General features: G+C 41.5%; 1 protein-coding gene across 1 annotated transcript; it reads right to left on the minus strand.

The window, feature by feature from the left end:
• Window positions 1–2,290: 2,290 nt before the first annotated feature.
• On the minus strand, window positions 2,291–2,995 carry SRY (sex determining region Y). The gene has a single exon (XM_075539848.1). The coding sequence runs from the start codon at window positions 2,993–2,995 to the stop codon at window positions 2,291–2,293; it is 705 nt and encodes a 234-aa protein (XP_075395963.1).
• Window positions 2,996–16,540: the final 13,545 nt, after the last annotated feature.

Below are 16,540 nucleotides of genomic sequence, written 5' to 3' on the forward strand. Positions count from 1 at the left end.
GCATTCAGCTGGATTGTAATATGTTGGATTATAATAACCTATGGAAAACCTTGGGAATTCCAGAAGAGTGCATTGACTTCATGTGAAACTTGCACATGGATAATGAGGCATTTGTGTGAACAGAGTAAGGGGATAATGCATGGTTTAAAATCAGGGCTCTACCCTCTCAACATACTTATTCAATCTGTATATGAAGAAAATAATCAGAGAAGCATCAGGAAGGTTTATTAACAACCTGCAATATGTAGATAACAACGTTGCTTGCTGAAAGTGAAGAGGATTTGAAGTGCTTGCTGATGAAGATCAAGAACTGCAGCCTTCATTGTGAATTACAACTCAATGTCAAGAAGATCAGAATTCTCACAACTGGACCAGTAGGTAGCATCATGGTTAATAGAGAAAAGGTTGAAGTTGTTAAGAATTTTTGCTATTGTGTTGCTATTGTTACTTTGGTCAGTGTAGCTATTGTTGGATGAAGTAGATTTTGATTAGAAACTACTTCCAAAGATGTGACTTTCTGAAGTAGATCACCAGACCTCTTTTATAAGGTGCTTTGTGATGGGTTTGAGCCTATAACCATTTGACTTGCCATACAATGGTGAATTTCTGTTATTATTACCCACAGAATCCACTTGTCGCTGGCTCCATATAAGTATTTGTTAGATATTTTAGTGTTAAGACATAGCAATATTCTTTAAAACATAAAGCAAAATTTATCTTTCATATTTTAATTTAAAATCTCAGATTAACAAGAATGCTAGCTGTCAAGAAGTAGGTGTAAAAGTGTGTAAGATTCCACATAAATCCAGAAGGATCGTCGATCTTGGGGACAGCAAAAGCCTCGCCAGCTAGAAAGTTAAAACCAACAAAGAAATAAATGCATTTAATTATGGAAGCTATCAAATACATAAATAGCATTGCCTCTCCAAGACACATTTCTGCCAGAAATCTATGTTCTTTCATGGGTAGTATTATGTGAAACACCCAAAACCAACATGTGTCCAGGCAAATGTGCATCTCAGTAGAATGGATTCTACACAGCAATTAAAAGAACAAAGAAGAAGAAAAAAATTGCGAGACAGAAAAGAACTTGGTTTCATCAAACTCAAAAAAGCAAAAGAAGCTAGACTTAATTTTTAAATTTACTTCAAGTTCAAGAGTAGTAAATTTAAAATATAATAAATCTAGCAATGAAGTCACAGTGCTGTTAATTTCTATATAAATAGAGTGCTCTTAAATGTTACAAAGCAGTTTAGTATATAGTTTTAAAGCTATGGTGAGATATATTTCTTTTTTGACTCTGTGTTCTTGTTTCTGGAGTAAAAAATATACACACAAACACAATTTTTTTTAATTAAAACCCTGGGCTTTCTACTAAGAGCATGATCTACATTTTTAATATTTACTATTTTACTTAATGTCTCAGGAAATTTGTTAAAAATCTAACTTTATAATATATGTGCTGGAAAGAAAATTTTGATAATTTGAAGTCCTTTTGTATCATTTTGAAAATCAATGTCTGTGTACCTCAGAAGTAAATTGCTATTGCTCCCACCATGTGACTAGTTCATGTTCTCAGCATTCTGTCCCTATTTTATATTCTGAACACTTAAAAATTAGGAAGCAATGAACACAATGAACTACCATGATTAAATGATAATTTTAAGAATACTTTTGGAATTTAAAGGTAAAAGCATCATTGTTTTGCATTAGTAAATTTTACACATGAAATAGTCTGTTTTACCAGAGAGGTTTTAATCAGGTCCAGAGGAAAAATCAAAACACATAAATTTATATAGTGTACAAGAATTAAATTAATGGAAATGTCTTTCCACAACAGAGAGAGTATTCAGTGAAAACTCTCAAACAAGAGCAGCTAACTATTTATTTACAGAAATAGCAAATTATCTCAAAGACCAATCAACAGTTAAAATCGGGCTTCCTGGACAGGAGTATAAAATTTGCTATCAAGTGTTTTCAATAACATAATATCTCCATCCCTTCCTCCCTCCCTTGTTTTTGTGTTCTTTTTCCTTTTCTCCTCCTCTATTCCCCATTCTTCACCCCCTCCCTGTCCTCCCACACTCTCTCTTTTAGTGAAGCACTTATCACTACCCTTTTGTTTAGTATTTAAAGAGTGGCATGATAAAAGAGGAGGTTAGTGTTGTGTTAATGAAGTGTAATCTTAAATGTAGTCACGCAGTGTCCTGGATTATATATCTGCAACCTATATTTTGAAACAAATCTTAGAGATGTAATTATAGTAGAATTAAGAATAACCAGGCTTTTGTTAATGACCATAAGAAAACCAGGGTTCATAATCCAGCTGAGAAAGTGGAGGCTGCACATTACAGCCAAAGGGAGCATCTCCCTGTGTCTGCATAGGCAGCATTACTGAATTATCATAGAGTTTTGGCCAGTTGCCGAGAAGCTCCTCTTGGGAGCTAGCGGGGTTCATGTGCAGTGAGCAGCCTGACTGTTCCTCCATTCGTGACCGTGGAGTCTTAAAAGAGCTGTTACAATATGTGGCAGTGTATAGCCTCGCGTCCATAAGCATCTGGCTACACTGAATTGACGAGGTGCCAGAAGGCAGTAGATTGTTACTACTGGATGCCTTGCGATGAGGACGATATTTGTAGTCCGGGTATCTCTCCCTGTGCATGGCTCGTAATCTCTGTGCCTCTTCCAAGAATGGCCATTTTTCGGTCTCTGTCAGCATTTTCCAATGCTGTCCCAGCTGCTTGCTGATCTCTGAATTTCGCATTTGGGGATTCTCTAAAGCCATTTTTCGTCTCTGACCACGAGACCACACCATGAAGGCGTTCATGGGCCGCTTGACTCGGCCTGTGTCATTCTCTCTAGTATATCTTCCTTTTGCTTCACAAAGATAATTTGAGATGGAATTGTTCATTGAAGGTAGGGATGAGTCCTCGGAGGTATGGATATTCTGCTGTGCTGCAGGGCCACTTTCGTTGCTCTTCAATAATCTGAACATGCTAGAAATATATAAATATTCTGTTAAAAATGAGGCAGGAGGGAGAAAGATTAAAAAATGAAAGTGTTTAGGAAGTTATTTTGCCACAGAAAAGTGAGCTCCATCTCCTGGGACTTCCTTACCTTAACTTAAATAATAATTTCTCCACCCCAAACTCCTCCCTTGACTTAACCACACCCAAGCCACTGAGACCAACCACCAATCACTGATCTTTAGCTAGACAGGTTCACACATTACTAACAGACTGCATGTGTTCTACTTTCAATTCTGCCAGAGGGTATGCTATAACATTCTTTTTCAATCACAAATCAACTTTATTATTAATTATTTTATAGCTGCAGAGCAAAGAAGCCAATTATGGTATTGATCTCAAATTCAAACTCACATTCAGCAAATCAATTCCGAGTCTCAGACTCTATAGCATGAGGTAGATCTGCCTCAGCAGTTTTCTGAGACTGCAAATCTTTATTGGAACACCCAGTTTCATATTTCTCCTATGGAAAGGCTGGTGGTTTCGATTACTGGCACAACTACCAGATAGTTATTTATATATCACCTACATGCAATATACTTGATAATGAATGTAAAGTTGGGTGTAGTAAACTTTTGGTAAAAGTAGGTAGTAAACCTGTAATAAAGGTAGTTGTGGGCTAAAGACAGAGACTGAATTTGTAATAGAAAGTTTGCCCTTCACAAAGTGCTCTGCTAAACAACTCTCTAGAGAACCAAAAAGGAAGTACATACTCAGAATATCCTACCCAGAGTTGCAATATTGAAAGATTCAGCAGGAAAAATATATAGAATGATGCAGAAAGCATCACTGTACTAAAGGTGTCCACCATTTCAGGAGGTAGCTATGAGCAAGAACCAATGGTGCTGAAGGAAGATGTTCAAACTACACTGAATGCCTTCGTCAAAAACAAGGCTCCAGGATTTGAGGGGATACCCCTATACACATTTCAACAGCTGAGAAATCTCTGGATGCACTCATCAATCGGTCTATGCCAGGAAAATTGGAAGACAGCTCTCTGGCCACTGACTGGGAGAGATCCACATTTGTACCCATTGCAAAAAATGATGACCCAATGGGATGATCAAACAATGGAGTGAAATCATTGGTGTTTTATATATGTAAAAATCTTAAAACCACCCAGCAGTGGTTGCAAAGAACACTGACAGGGAAGTGCCAGACATTCAGACTGTGCTCAGAACACATGGAAAAACATGATATCACTGCTGATGCCAGATGGATCTTGGCTGAAAGCAGAGAACACCAGAAAGATGTTTACTTGTGTTTTGTTGACTATGCATATGCTTTCCAGTATGTGGACCATTATAAACTGTGGAAAATCTTGAGAAGATTGGGGATCCCAGACCACTTCAGTGGACTCCTTTGGAACTTGTCCATGGATCGAAGGGCACTTATGTGAATAGAATAAGGGACAACTGCATGGTGTAAAACCAGGAAAGGTGAAGATCAGGAAAGGGTTGATTACTCTTACCACACTTGTTCAATCAGTATGCTGAGAAAATCATCAAAGAATCAGGATTATGTAATGTGGTATCAGGACTGGAGGAAGGCTTCACAGTAACCTATGCTGTTCAGATGATGCAAGCTTGCTGTCTGAAAGTGAGAAGGAATGGAAGTACCTGCTGATGAAGCTCAAGGATGGTGGGGAGACCAAATTCTCCATAACCAGACCTATAGGTAGCATCATGATAAATGTTGTCAAGCATTTTGTCTTGCTTGGAGCCACAATCAATATCCAGGAATGAGCAGTTAAAAGATCAAAAGATTCATGCGTTGTGTAAATCTGCTGCATAAGACTTCTTTAGAGTATGGAAAAATAAGGCTGCTACTTTGAGGACTAAGGTGAATCTGATCCTAGATATGGTATTTTCAATTGTATCATATACATGTGATGGACATCGATTAGGAAGACCATAATAGAATTGATGCATTTGATTTCTGGTGTTGGAGAATATTGTAAGTACCATGGACTGCTAAAAGGACAAAAAGATCTGGATTGAAAGAAGTAAGGTCAAAGTGCCCCTAAAAGGCACAAATGGTGAGTACTTCATCTTACATACTTTGGACATGTGGAGATGGACATCATGCTTGGTAAAGTGGCAGTATAAAAGAGGAAGAGTCTTAAGGAGCTGGATGGACACAGCAGCCGCATCAATGGGCACAGGTATAGGAACCATTGTAAGGATGGTGCAGGACCGTGCAGTGTTTCTATTGTGCACAGGCTCAAGTTTCCCCTTAATCAACCAAGTTATCAAAGATCCCTCATGGACTGGTGGTAAAAGGCTTATCAAGCTGCATAACTGAGTGCAACAGCAAAGCAGTCAGATTGTTGTTACATGGTTGGAAATGTGGCAAGTGTTCCCATAAGACTTCAGGCCTTGGAAATCCTATGGGGGCATCCTATAGCATGGCTCCATGGATGTGTTTTGTTGTCATTTTCTAAACAAGTTGTTAATAGAAAGTTATCAGGGAAAAAGCACAAACTCAGAGGGTACTCACTGCTATTTATCTGATTCTGAATCAGAGCGCCCTATGTTGAACCACCCCTTAGGATTTCCGGGACTGAAGCTGCTGATGGCTAACAGTCAAACTCCTAACCTTACTGTACTATGATGTAATGGCAAGGTTAGCAGTTGGAAACCACCAGATGCTCCAGGAGAATGTTGAGGCTTTCTGCTCCAGTAAAGAGTTATGTCTTGTAATCCCACAAGGGCAGTCTACTCAGAGGGTAACCTCTTAACAACAAAGTCAGTGATGATCACAGGAGTATTTTCCTTAACTCTTTGAAATGAGCCATGTTGAATAAACTTACCTGCATATTTTCTCACATTAAATCAAACTTTTGAAGGCCTGGCTTTTTAGTAAATGCAACTGATGAATCTCGTTTCTTGATTTAAGAGGGAGGGACAAAGTCCAGTTCTGGAGATAACAAAACCTGTGGAATGCAAAAAGCCCCCAGGGGAACTTGGCCTCCCTCAATTCTGAATCTGTAACCCAACCCACTTGCTATCTGCAGGCCAGCCCTCTGACTCACCCATGCCCCCTCCATCCACCACTGCCCGCCCTATGAATCTACTCCCCTTTCTCATAAAATACTCCTAGATGGGGAGAGCTGGCTTCAGACTCTGGATAGCAATCCACTAACTTTTTAACTTGACAAAATAACGTCCTTCCTTTTCTTATAACCTGCTTAGCGTTGGCAACTCCTTCAGAGTGACTGTGGTAACATTTCTCCTGTGCTGGCCAGGAATCTCCTCTCTTCTCTGTACTCAAAGGATTGGCTACAGAGCTTGTTAGGTAGCTAAAGGCAGAACCCAGGTTGTCCCACTACATGCCAAGGTTCCCCCTTACTACCCCCACTTACTGGAATTTGGAAGCTGCTCAAGGCAGGAGGTCATGTTCAATTTAGGCCTTTGAGACAGGAAGCCAGTATACTTGGGAGGACCCCAATCTGGGCCAGTGGGATTTAATTCAGCCAATGGGTCAACCAGTACCATCTACCATACCTCTCAACAGAGGTCCCTGAAAAGCCAGAAACATGGAGATCACTGCTGGCTCTTTTCATGGTGGGGTGTGCTGCAGTTTCTCTGGCCTCAGGTCTCCACATGTAGGTGTGAGTATGCTGAGGTGCCTGTGTAAAACCTGAAACTGCTATCTTTTATAAAACTCACTTGGATCACAAACCAGCCTTCTTTGTTAATTATTTTTTAATGGGAATCCAAGGACTGAGGTATTACCATCCGAGGACTATTATTTGTGCTGTGCTACTTGGATACACAAGGCTGAGGAAACAGCAGCTCTGCTGGACTTCAAAACTGAACACTAGACTGAGTTTTTCCCACTGTGAAAGTCACTGGGACTTGCTCCCCTGTGTAATGTATTATGGGAGCCCCATCCCCTCTCTTGTCTGCCTTTCTACCCGTGCTCCCTATTTTCAGGAGGAGCTACAAGTCTGCCTTTCTGTGCTTCTGGGAGCTTACAAGTACTCCCCAGACTCGATTCCTGGGAGGCAATGGAAGCAAGGCTGTCTGCAAGATTGGGGAATTTCAGTCAAAAAAGCATTTGTAGATTTCAGCGGTCTGCTTTTTGTTCTGACCAACTAGATGGCCATGAACATATGTGTAAACCTTGTTGGTCTCTGAAGGACTCTGATTTCAGTAGTTTGGCTTCTACTAGGCCATACGCAACGGCCACCATTCTCCCAGTCACATGCTCTCTGCTTCCCTGCAAAATGGCACCACCCAGTAGCCTCTGCCATTTTTTGTTGTGGGGAAATGGAGCATGCGACCCTACCCAAGAAAGCATCCACTGCTCCAAACTTTGACAGGGGTGGTGGGGTGGTTGTGGTGCAATGTCTAGTGGGGTGACTGCTGGGGCTCTGGGAGCTAGGCCACCTAGTCTGGGTGGTTGGACACTCCCTTTTCCTCCTACTTTCCTTTGTTTTCTCCTGGTTTTACAAACAAACTCCTAAGTCATTGGGTGTCTGCTTTCGTGTCTGTGTTAGTTTGTTTTTTTTTCCCCTACCAGCAGGTTTTCCATTGACAATGCCTCAGGCATTCGGAAGCCTAGGCCAGTAACTGTTGAGTAACTGTTAACTTCTGTTTTGAAGGCCTTTCAGCAATACTGCCTTTACACTTTGGGACAGCCCCTGGTACAGTAGTGCTGTGATAATGTGTCCAGTTAATGATCTCAATTTCCCTAAAAGATTCCCTGAGCCACTGAACAATCACTCCTCCCCTTTATAGGTGCCTTTGAAGGCTGTTGGGAGGCCACTCCAAGCAGTAGTCTCCCCTTCGGAGGTCAGTAAATGACTTGTGATGTTGTTTCTTCTGTAGGCCCTGTACGGTCACCCAAGTCCATGGCTAATGCTTGTTGTCTAAAAAAAACAGTTAGCTTGCCAGCAAAGACTGGGTTCCCCAGCCCCTCCCTTGGGCAGAGGCACTGGCTCGAGGGCTCAGATTCATGGCACCCTCGGGGTGTGTGCTGAAACTTCAGTCACTGACCTTGAAGCCTCATGACTTCTGGATAGTTTTGTTTTCTAGATCGGTAATGCAGCCCCAAGGGTTTTTTTGGTGCTATACTATATTCTATTAGGGCAGATTTCACCCAGAGAGGCTGTACCAATGGAAACAGATTTCATTTTGTAATTCCATCTGGCCACAGTACATTTTAGGGGGCAAGAAACTCATGGCCAAAGAATGGCACCCTTTCCCTTCCAACCCTGATTCAGATAGAAAATGTCTGTGGAAGAATGGGGAAGTGGAAGGAGTTCCCTTATGTTAGAGCATTTTTCCTTTTGAGGAACAGTAAAGACTTTCATTCTGAGTGCATCCAGGATGCCCTAAGGGTCCCTGAAGCTAGGAGATACTATACCCCCAGCTTTGAACCTACCAATGCTCTACCCTTAGTAGAGTCAGCTGGGAGTTCAAACCCCAGATAGTCCACAGGACTTTCACTAATTGTACTCAAGCAAATTCATTGTGATTTGGGCAGTTACTCTAACAAACCCGAACAGTACATAGAAAGCTTCCTGCACCTTACCCTAGCCTATGATTTAACATGGAAGGATTAACTGGTCATACTAGGACAGACTATGATAGACTTTGAGAAAGAATGGGTGCTCAAAGGTGCTAGGAAGTTTGCAGAGGAGTTACATGTGATGAATGATAACTGCCCTGTAGGGGAAACAGCTGTGCCTTTTACTGACACTTCTTGGAATCATAGTGATCCTGAAGACAAGTGGGCACAGGAGCATTTTCTGGTGTGCATCACAAGTGGACTGAAGTCAGACAAAAGGCAATTAATTATGCCAGAGTGACATAAATTCAACAGGGACCTGAGGAACACCCATAGACTTCTTAGAGTGGCTTTAAAAAGTCCATAGGAATCACCATGTTGTAGACGTAGATTCCTATGAAGGCAAATTTTACTCAGGGACAAGTTTCCCATGCAGGCTGCACCAGACATTTGAAACAAGCCCCCCAAATTAGTGCAGAAATCTGAAGGAGCTACCCTAGAAGAGATGGTTGTTGGCACTAATGCTACCTTTTACAATAGGGAGTAGGAAGGGGAGGTGCAAGCTCAGAAGAAGGAGAGGAGGAAGGACATCAAGTGCTGGCTGCATTTGATAACTGCCGGTCGGCTGCCTGCCAGTTTCCTCAGACCAGTGACCAGTGTGTGCCAGGTGCGATATGTGTCGGGAACTGGGCCACTGGGAATGGAACTGCCCTAGTCATAGTGGGCCCACCTGAGGGCTGAGTCACCTCTGCTGGCAAGCTTGCCACCAGGGTGTCCCTTGTCCTAGGGCAATAGCCAAGAGGGAGGGCGCCTGCTGGCAGTGGGGGACTGATCATTGAAGATTGACTTGGCCTGGCCAATGAAGCACAACAGGAGAGCTGCAGCAGGTCTGGAACCCCGGGTGAACAATCAATGTGGGAGCAAGGTCAGTGGATGTTCTCCTAGCTAATGGGCTGTTTGTCCTGTCCTCACCTTCTTCCCTGGATCTTGGACACCATTCACAGAAGAAACTGTGGAAGCTGTTGCACCCAGACCCCTCAGAAGCAGAGCATAAAGACAAGCACCCATGAAAGCTTGGTTAAGGTAAGCTCTCCACAGAAAACTCTACCTCAGGCCCATCACAGTTTTTAATCCAGTGAATGCTTTTACAAAATTCCTGTGTTTAAAGTGAAGTGGCACCAAAGCCTGTCTGTCCTAAGATTTCTAAATTTCCTGTAACACATTAACCCACACCTCCAAGGTCATTGTTATCTCTTAGCTCTGCCACTGCCTTACCTAAATTGTATTAGTCTGGGTACTTTAGAGAAACAAATCCACAGAAACTCTTGTATAAGAGAGAGTTTTATATAAAGGTTAAGTGCGCATCAAGAAAACACCCCCCCACAAAAAAAGAAAACATCCCAACCCAGTGCTTCCCAAGCCCACATATCCAACATTAACCAATATGTCTGACACCAATTCACAAAGCCCTCTTCCCTTTCAAAACAGACTCAATGATAACAACTGCAGGAGGAAAGCCGAGTTAGTGAATGTGCAAAAATCTTAGCACTGATAGGGGTCTCCACATGGGTGCTCCAGCACCCAGGACTGTATCGGGGTAGGTTCATGTAGCTTCTCCTCAGGGATGCCTTGCAGGAAGTGAGCCTTGCCAGCTAAAGCAGGGAACTGGCTAATGCAGCTGCACCCTGGTCTGACCATCCAAAAAGCAAGAGAACCGAGAACTAGAAAGGTGAGGCTCATTGAGCCATTTATACCTCCACCCTTCAATTAACCCCACATGTGTTTATTGGCCAGGTTGGCACAATAAACTAACAACCTCACTGCTCAATTGTTTTGTTTCTTTCAGAAGTTGTCAGGTTATCTATTTCTCTGAGCCAAGTGTGCCAGCCTCAGGATCACCAGCTCATGGATCAACCTAATCCATCCTGGGCCCTGTGTGGACAACCCCTTACAACAGAGCAGGAAGGGTGTGGACCCAAAGCCCCTTTTCATGCCCAGTTTCAAGCAGGAAACAGCTAGAGATGTTTATGCCCAGTACCCCAAAGATTTGGATCCATATCCCATTAATGGGGAAATGTTAGATAGTTAGAGGCAGAAACCAGGGGTTGTCCTGCTACATGTCAAGGCTTCTACTGTCCCCACTTACAGGAAGTTGGTAGCTGTTCAAGGCTAGAGGGCATGCTCACATTCAGGCCTTTGAGACAGGAATCCAGTACGCTTGGGAGGACCACAATCTGGGCCAATGGGGTCAACCAGTACCATCAACCATGCATCCCAGCAGGATACCCTGAATAGCTAAAACTTTGAGACCACCAGCTCTTTTCCAGCTGCTCCTGTGCTGCGCTGTGGTTTCTCTGTCCTCAGGTTTTCATGTGTGGGTGTTAAGTGTCCTGAGGGTGCCTGTGTCAAACCTGAAACTCCTTCTATCATTTACAAAAATTCATTTGGATCACAAATCTGGCTTTGGCATGGATTCTTTCTCATGGGAAACCAAGAATCATGGTATTTCCACCCAAGGAATCTAATAAGCTATTGCTGCCCAGAAACAGTGGGTGCTTAGATGTGACTGGTGAGCGCCTCTTCCCATTGTGTGAAGCAGAGAGCTGTCACAGACACCAATCCTGAAGGAACCAAGCGAGTGAAGGACCTGCTGATCCTGTGAACCTCAATAAAGGTGCAGGCCCACAAATAGTCAGTCTTGGTTCATGACACAATGGGGAGTCTAACCAACTCCTGACCACCTTCTGCGAACCTCCAGGATGGGAAAACATAGTGGTTTTTAGTCAGTAGAGGGATATATTCAGAATTAGGAAAATAACATTCTATGAAATGGACTGGCTATCATTCAGGGTAGGTTGGCCTCCTGAGGGATCCCCAGGCTTGTCCTTCACCCAACATGTGTGGACTGTGGTGTTCAGAGTCAGACCATGCTGACTAGCCTAGCTCCAACCAGTCACCCATCCCCACCTGTTTGAGAGGGCCAGTAAGCTAAGGCTTTGTTTCTCAGTCCTGCCAACTGAGATTAAGGAGCTAAGCATAAAAAATTCAAAACATTTTCTTTTTTCTTGGGTTCCTTTATATCAGCTCTGCTTTACCCACTTCCTTCCATTTCGTAGTCCTCAGAAACTCATTATAATTATTTTCTCTGTAGATTCACCACCTGGGTCTCAAAAACAAAAACCAAATAAACATAGAAAGATAAATAACAGAGTGTCAAGAACTCGACCAACAATGACAAAATACAGCAGATATGATCACAAATCTGCAGTAGGAAATGTCAGGTAAAATGCTTTAAAATGGTCAAGCTAAAAGTCTATCTAAATGGAGACCGAATGATCAAATGACAAGATTCCAACAATTCAAGACAGATTTGTCATTGTAATCTATTATAATTGTTTCTCTAGTACTCTCTGTCTGATAACCATGTTATGACTTTTGGTCAGAGAGGAACCACCATAGGTTTATTCCATGTGTTAATCCTGCAAATTCAGATCCAGCAAATGTATTTTGGACCCTCACTGACATTCATAGTATTCTGCAAACCAAAATTTCACAATTTAATCTCTTACACCATTCCCTACTTCAGATTTGGATTTCATATTTAGTTTTATTTTATTTGGATTTTATCTTTTTATCTTTAGTGTGCTTCTTCCATGTGGACTTCATTGACATTGTGCTTAGATGGCTGCTGGTTTGAAAAGAACCCTTTTGTGACCCCTATTCTTTCTGTTATTTAGTCACTATTCTTTTAAGTAGCCAGGAACCATCCAGTTTCTGTACAACACTTCACCATAGCATCCATATCCTCCATATTTCCTTCATGGGGGAATGCATGGAGCAGGGCCCTGTTGTAAGACTAATTGTTCTTAGATTGGCAGTTGGATTAAGCTGAAATCCATTTCTAAATCTCTGTTTCCTATTTGCCTCTGGTTCACTTTAGAGACATATTTGTTACTTTATTATAGAGAATCTATTTATTATAATGCCAGGACCAGGCTATTTTAACAACTGTCTGCGTTAGTAGGTGTTGAGGTCTGTTAGTGAAAGACCCCTTTGGTAAATTATTGTTTTTTCCTGAATCTCTTTATATGGAGATAGTCACTAGTTTTTCCATTTCTTTAAAGAATGACATTGGAATTTGGGTCAGGATTCCACTGAATATGAAGATTATTTTAGGTAATATTGCCATTTTCACCACATCAAGTCTTGATATCCCTGAACATGGGATATTCTTCCATTTGTGAAGGTTTCTTTTTGTTTCTTGTACTAATAATCTGTAGTTTCTTTGTACAGGTATTTTGTTCTTTTGGATAAGTTTACACTGAGGTTATTTAAACTTTTGTGAAGCTATTTTTTCTTGATATCTTTTTCAGATCACTGCTCAATTGATTTCTGCTTGTTAATCTTGTATCTTGCTAATTTACTAAACTCTTCAAGTGATTCCACCAATCTTTTATTTTTGTATTTGGGGATTCAGAGTAATTGGGGAAGTGAACATTTTTTCTTTTAAAATAATTTCATTGGGGCTCACACAATTCTTATCACAATCCATACATACATCCACTGTGTCAAGCACACTTGCACAGCAATTGTCATCACCATTCCCAAAACATCTGCCCCCACTTGAGCCCTTAATATCAGCTCCTCATTTTCTCCCTTCCTCCACTAACCCTTCATAATTTATAAATTATTATTATTTTGTCATATCTTAAAATATCCATCGTCTCCCTTCACTCACTTTTCTGTTATCCATCCCCCAGGGAGGAGGTCACATGTAGATCCCTGTAATCATTTCCCTCTTTCTATCCCACCTTCCCTCCACCCTCCAGGTATCGCCACTCACACCACTGGTCCTGAAGGGGTCATCTGTCCTGGATTCCCTGTGTTTCCAGTTTCTATCTGTACCATGTACATCCTCTGGTCTAGCCATATTTGTAAGGTGGAATTGGGATCATGATAGTGTGGAGAAGAAGCATTTAAGAACTAGAGGACAAAATCTCTGAAAACAAATGGATACATAAGCAAATATGGTGAAGAAAACTAATGATGCCCAGCCCTCAAAGGATAGAGTGTCTGGGATCTTAAGGGCTTGAAGATAAACAAGCAACCATCTAAGTCAAAAGCGACAAAGCCCAAATGGAGGTTAAGCACACCAGCCTGTGTGATCATGAGGTGTCAATGGGATCAGGAATCAGACATCAAAGACCCAGAACAAAAATTCATATCAATGTGAATGAGGGAGAGTGCGAAGTGGAGATTCAAAGCCTATCTGTAGACAATTGGACATCCCCTTTCAGATGGGTCACAAGGAAGAGATGAACCAGTTAGGATGCAGTATATCACTGATTAAATATACAACTTTCCTCTAGTTCTTTAATGCTTCCTCCCCTGACTATCATGATCTCAATTCTACCTTACAAATCTGACTAGACCAGAACATGAAAACTGCTACAGATGAGTGTCTGAAACACAGAGAATCCAGGATAGACAAACCCCTCAAGACCAATAATGAGAGTAGAGATACCAGGAGGGGAAGGGAAAGGTGGGAGGAGAAAGGAGGAATTGATCCCAATAATTGATATATAACCACCACCACTGCCCCGCCCCAGGGGGATGAACAACAGAAAAGTGGGTGAAGGGAGGGAGCAGACAATGTAAAATATGAACAAAAAATTATAATTTTTCAAGAATTCATGAGGGAGGGAGGGTAGAGGAGGGAAGGAAAATTGAGCTCATATCAAGGGCTCAACTAGAAAGAAAATGCTTTGAAAATTATGACTGCAACATATGAACAAATGTGCCTGAAGAATGGATGTATGTATGGATTGTGATAATAGATGTAGGAGCCCCCAATCAAATGATTAAAAAAAATTGGTGACAGCTTTTCTCTGAACGCTTAGTAATGTTCTCTGTAAAACTATAATCCTAGACTTTTTATTTTTAATTAAAATATAATTTTATTGGGGGCTTTTACAACTTTTATAATAATCCATACATCAATTGTAACAAGTATATTTATACATGTGTTGCCATCATAATTTTCTAGACATTTATTTTTTATTGAGCCCTTGGTATCAGCTCTTTTTTTCCTTTCTCCTTCCACCCTGTCACTCCTTGATAAATTATAATTTTTTGTAGGATGTCCATTTATTGATAATTATCTTATTTTTTAAAATCACTTTATTGGGGGCTCATACAACTCTTACCACAATCCATACATTCATCCATTGTGTCAAGCACATTTGTATATTTGTTACCCTCAACATTCTCAAAATGTTTGCTTTCTACCTGAGCCCTTGGTATCAGCTCAACTTTCCCCCTCCCTTTCTGCTTCCTCCTCCCTCATGAACCCTTGAAAACTTATTAATTATTTTTTATTTCATCATATATTACACTATCCGATGTCTCCATCCCTTCACTCACTTTTCTGTTGTCTGTCCCCCAGGGAGGAAGTTATATGTAGTTCTCCCTCTCTCCCCCACATTCCCTCCACCTTTCCATTATTGCCACTCTCACCACTGGTCCTAAAGGGATCATCTATCCTGGATTCCCTATATTTTCAGTTACTATCTGTACCAGTGTACATCCTCTTGTCTACTCAGATTTTGTAGGGTCAAATGGAGTCATATTAGTGTGTACTGGGGGAAGTATTTAAGAACTAGAGGAAAGTTGTATGTTTCATCATTGCTACACTGCACCCTGACTGGCTCGCTTCCTCTACTTGACCCTTCCATAAGGGATGTTCATTTGCCTACAGATGGGCTTTGGGTCCCCATCTGCAGTCCCCCCTCATTTACAATGATTTGATTTTTTTGGTCTTTGATATCTGATGCCTGATCCCTTTGACACCTTATTGTCACACAGGATGATGTGCTTCTTCCCTGTGGGGTCTGTTGCTTCCGAGCTAGATGGCTGCTTATTTACCTGCAAGCTTTTAAGACCTCAGATGCTATATCTTTTGATAGCCAGGTATCATAATTTTTCTTCACCACATTTGCTTATGCACCCACTTTGTCTTCAGTGATCGTGTCGGGAAGATGAGCATCATGGAATCCCAATTTAATAGAACAAAGTGCTCATGCAGTGAGGGAGTACTTGAGTGGAAGTCCAATCTCCATCTGCTACCTTATACTAAACCTATAAACATATGCACATAGGTCTATTTCCCCATCCTCATACATAAAATATATTTACATATGTGGATGTCTGTATTTAGACCTCTACAAATGCCCTTTGTCTCCTAGTTCTTTCCTCTATTTCCTTTTACTTTCTTCTTGTCCCCCTCTCATGCTCAGCATTCATTTGGGTTTCAGTAGTTTCTCTTGGTTAAAGGCTTCTTATATCCCTTGTCCCTGAGTTGGTTAACACCACTTTCTTTCCCCCAACCTCCCCCTCTCCCATGAGACCTTTGGTCCTATTGTTTTTTCCTCAAGTTTGTTTATCCAGCCTATCTTATCTATATAGACCTGCAAAGATAATAATATGCACAAAACAAGACAGAGCAAATCAAAGCAACAAAAGAAAACAACAACAACAGCAACAAAAGAATGATCAAAATGAAAGAAAAGAAAAACCTGTAAATAGTTCAAGGACTGTTTGTTTTGACCTTTAGAAGTATCTTCTGGAGTCTGATGGTGTGCCACACCCTGGTCCCAAAGTCTATTTTTGGTACTCCCTCAGGACATCCTTACTTTTCTCCCCTTGCTGTTCTGTTTCACAACCTGAGTGTTTACTTTAGTGGAGGGATCAGATCAGGCGCAATTCCCACACTGTGTCTCCAGTGTTGTACGCTGTAGGGCTGTGGGTCAGTGAGGGATGTTGTGTCTCATAGTGGGTCTGGTCATATGGTCCTCATTGTATATTGCCTGCTCTGAGCATAGATATGGTCCTCAATGCCTAGAGGGCCAGGATGTGCTCCACTCTCTTTCTCCCCTTTCATTTGCTCCCATGTGCTCTGATCAGACATGTCCCTCTCCCTGAGCTGCAGCTTTAGTGCT

Source organism: Tenrec ecaudatus, chromosome Y (genome assembly GCF_050624435.1).
Source record: "Tenrec ecaudatus isolate mTenEca1 chromosome Y, mTenEca1.hap1, whole genome shotgun sequence".
Classification (NCBI taxonomy): domain Eukaryota; kingdom Metazoa; phylum Chordata; class Mammalia; order Afrosoricida; family Tenrecidae; genus Tenrec; species Tenrec ecaudatus.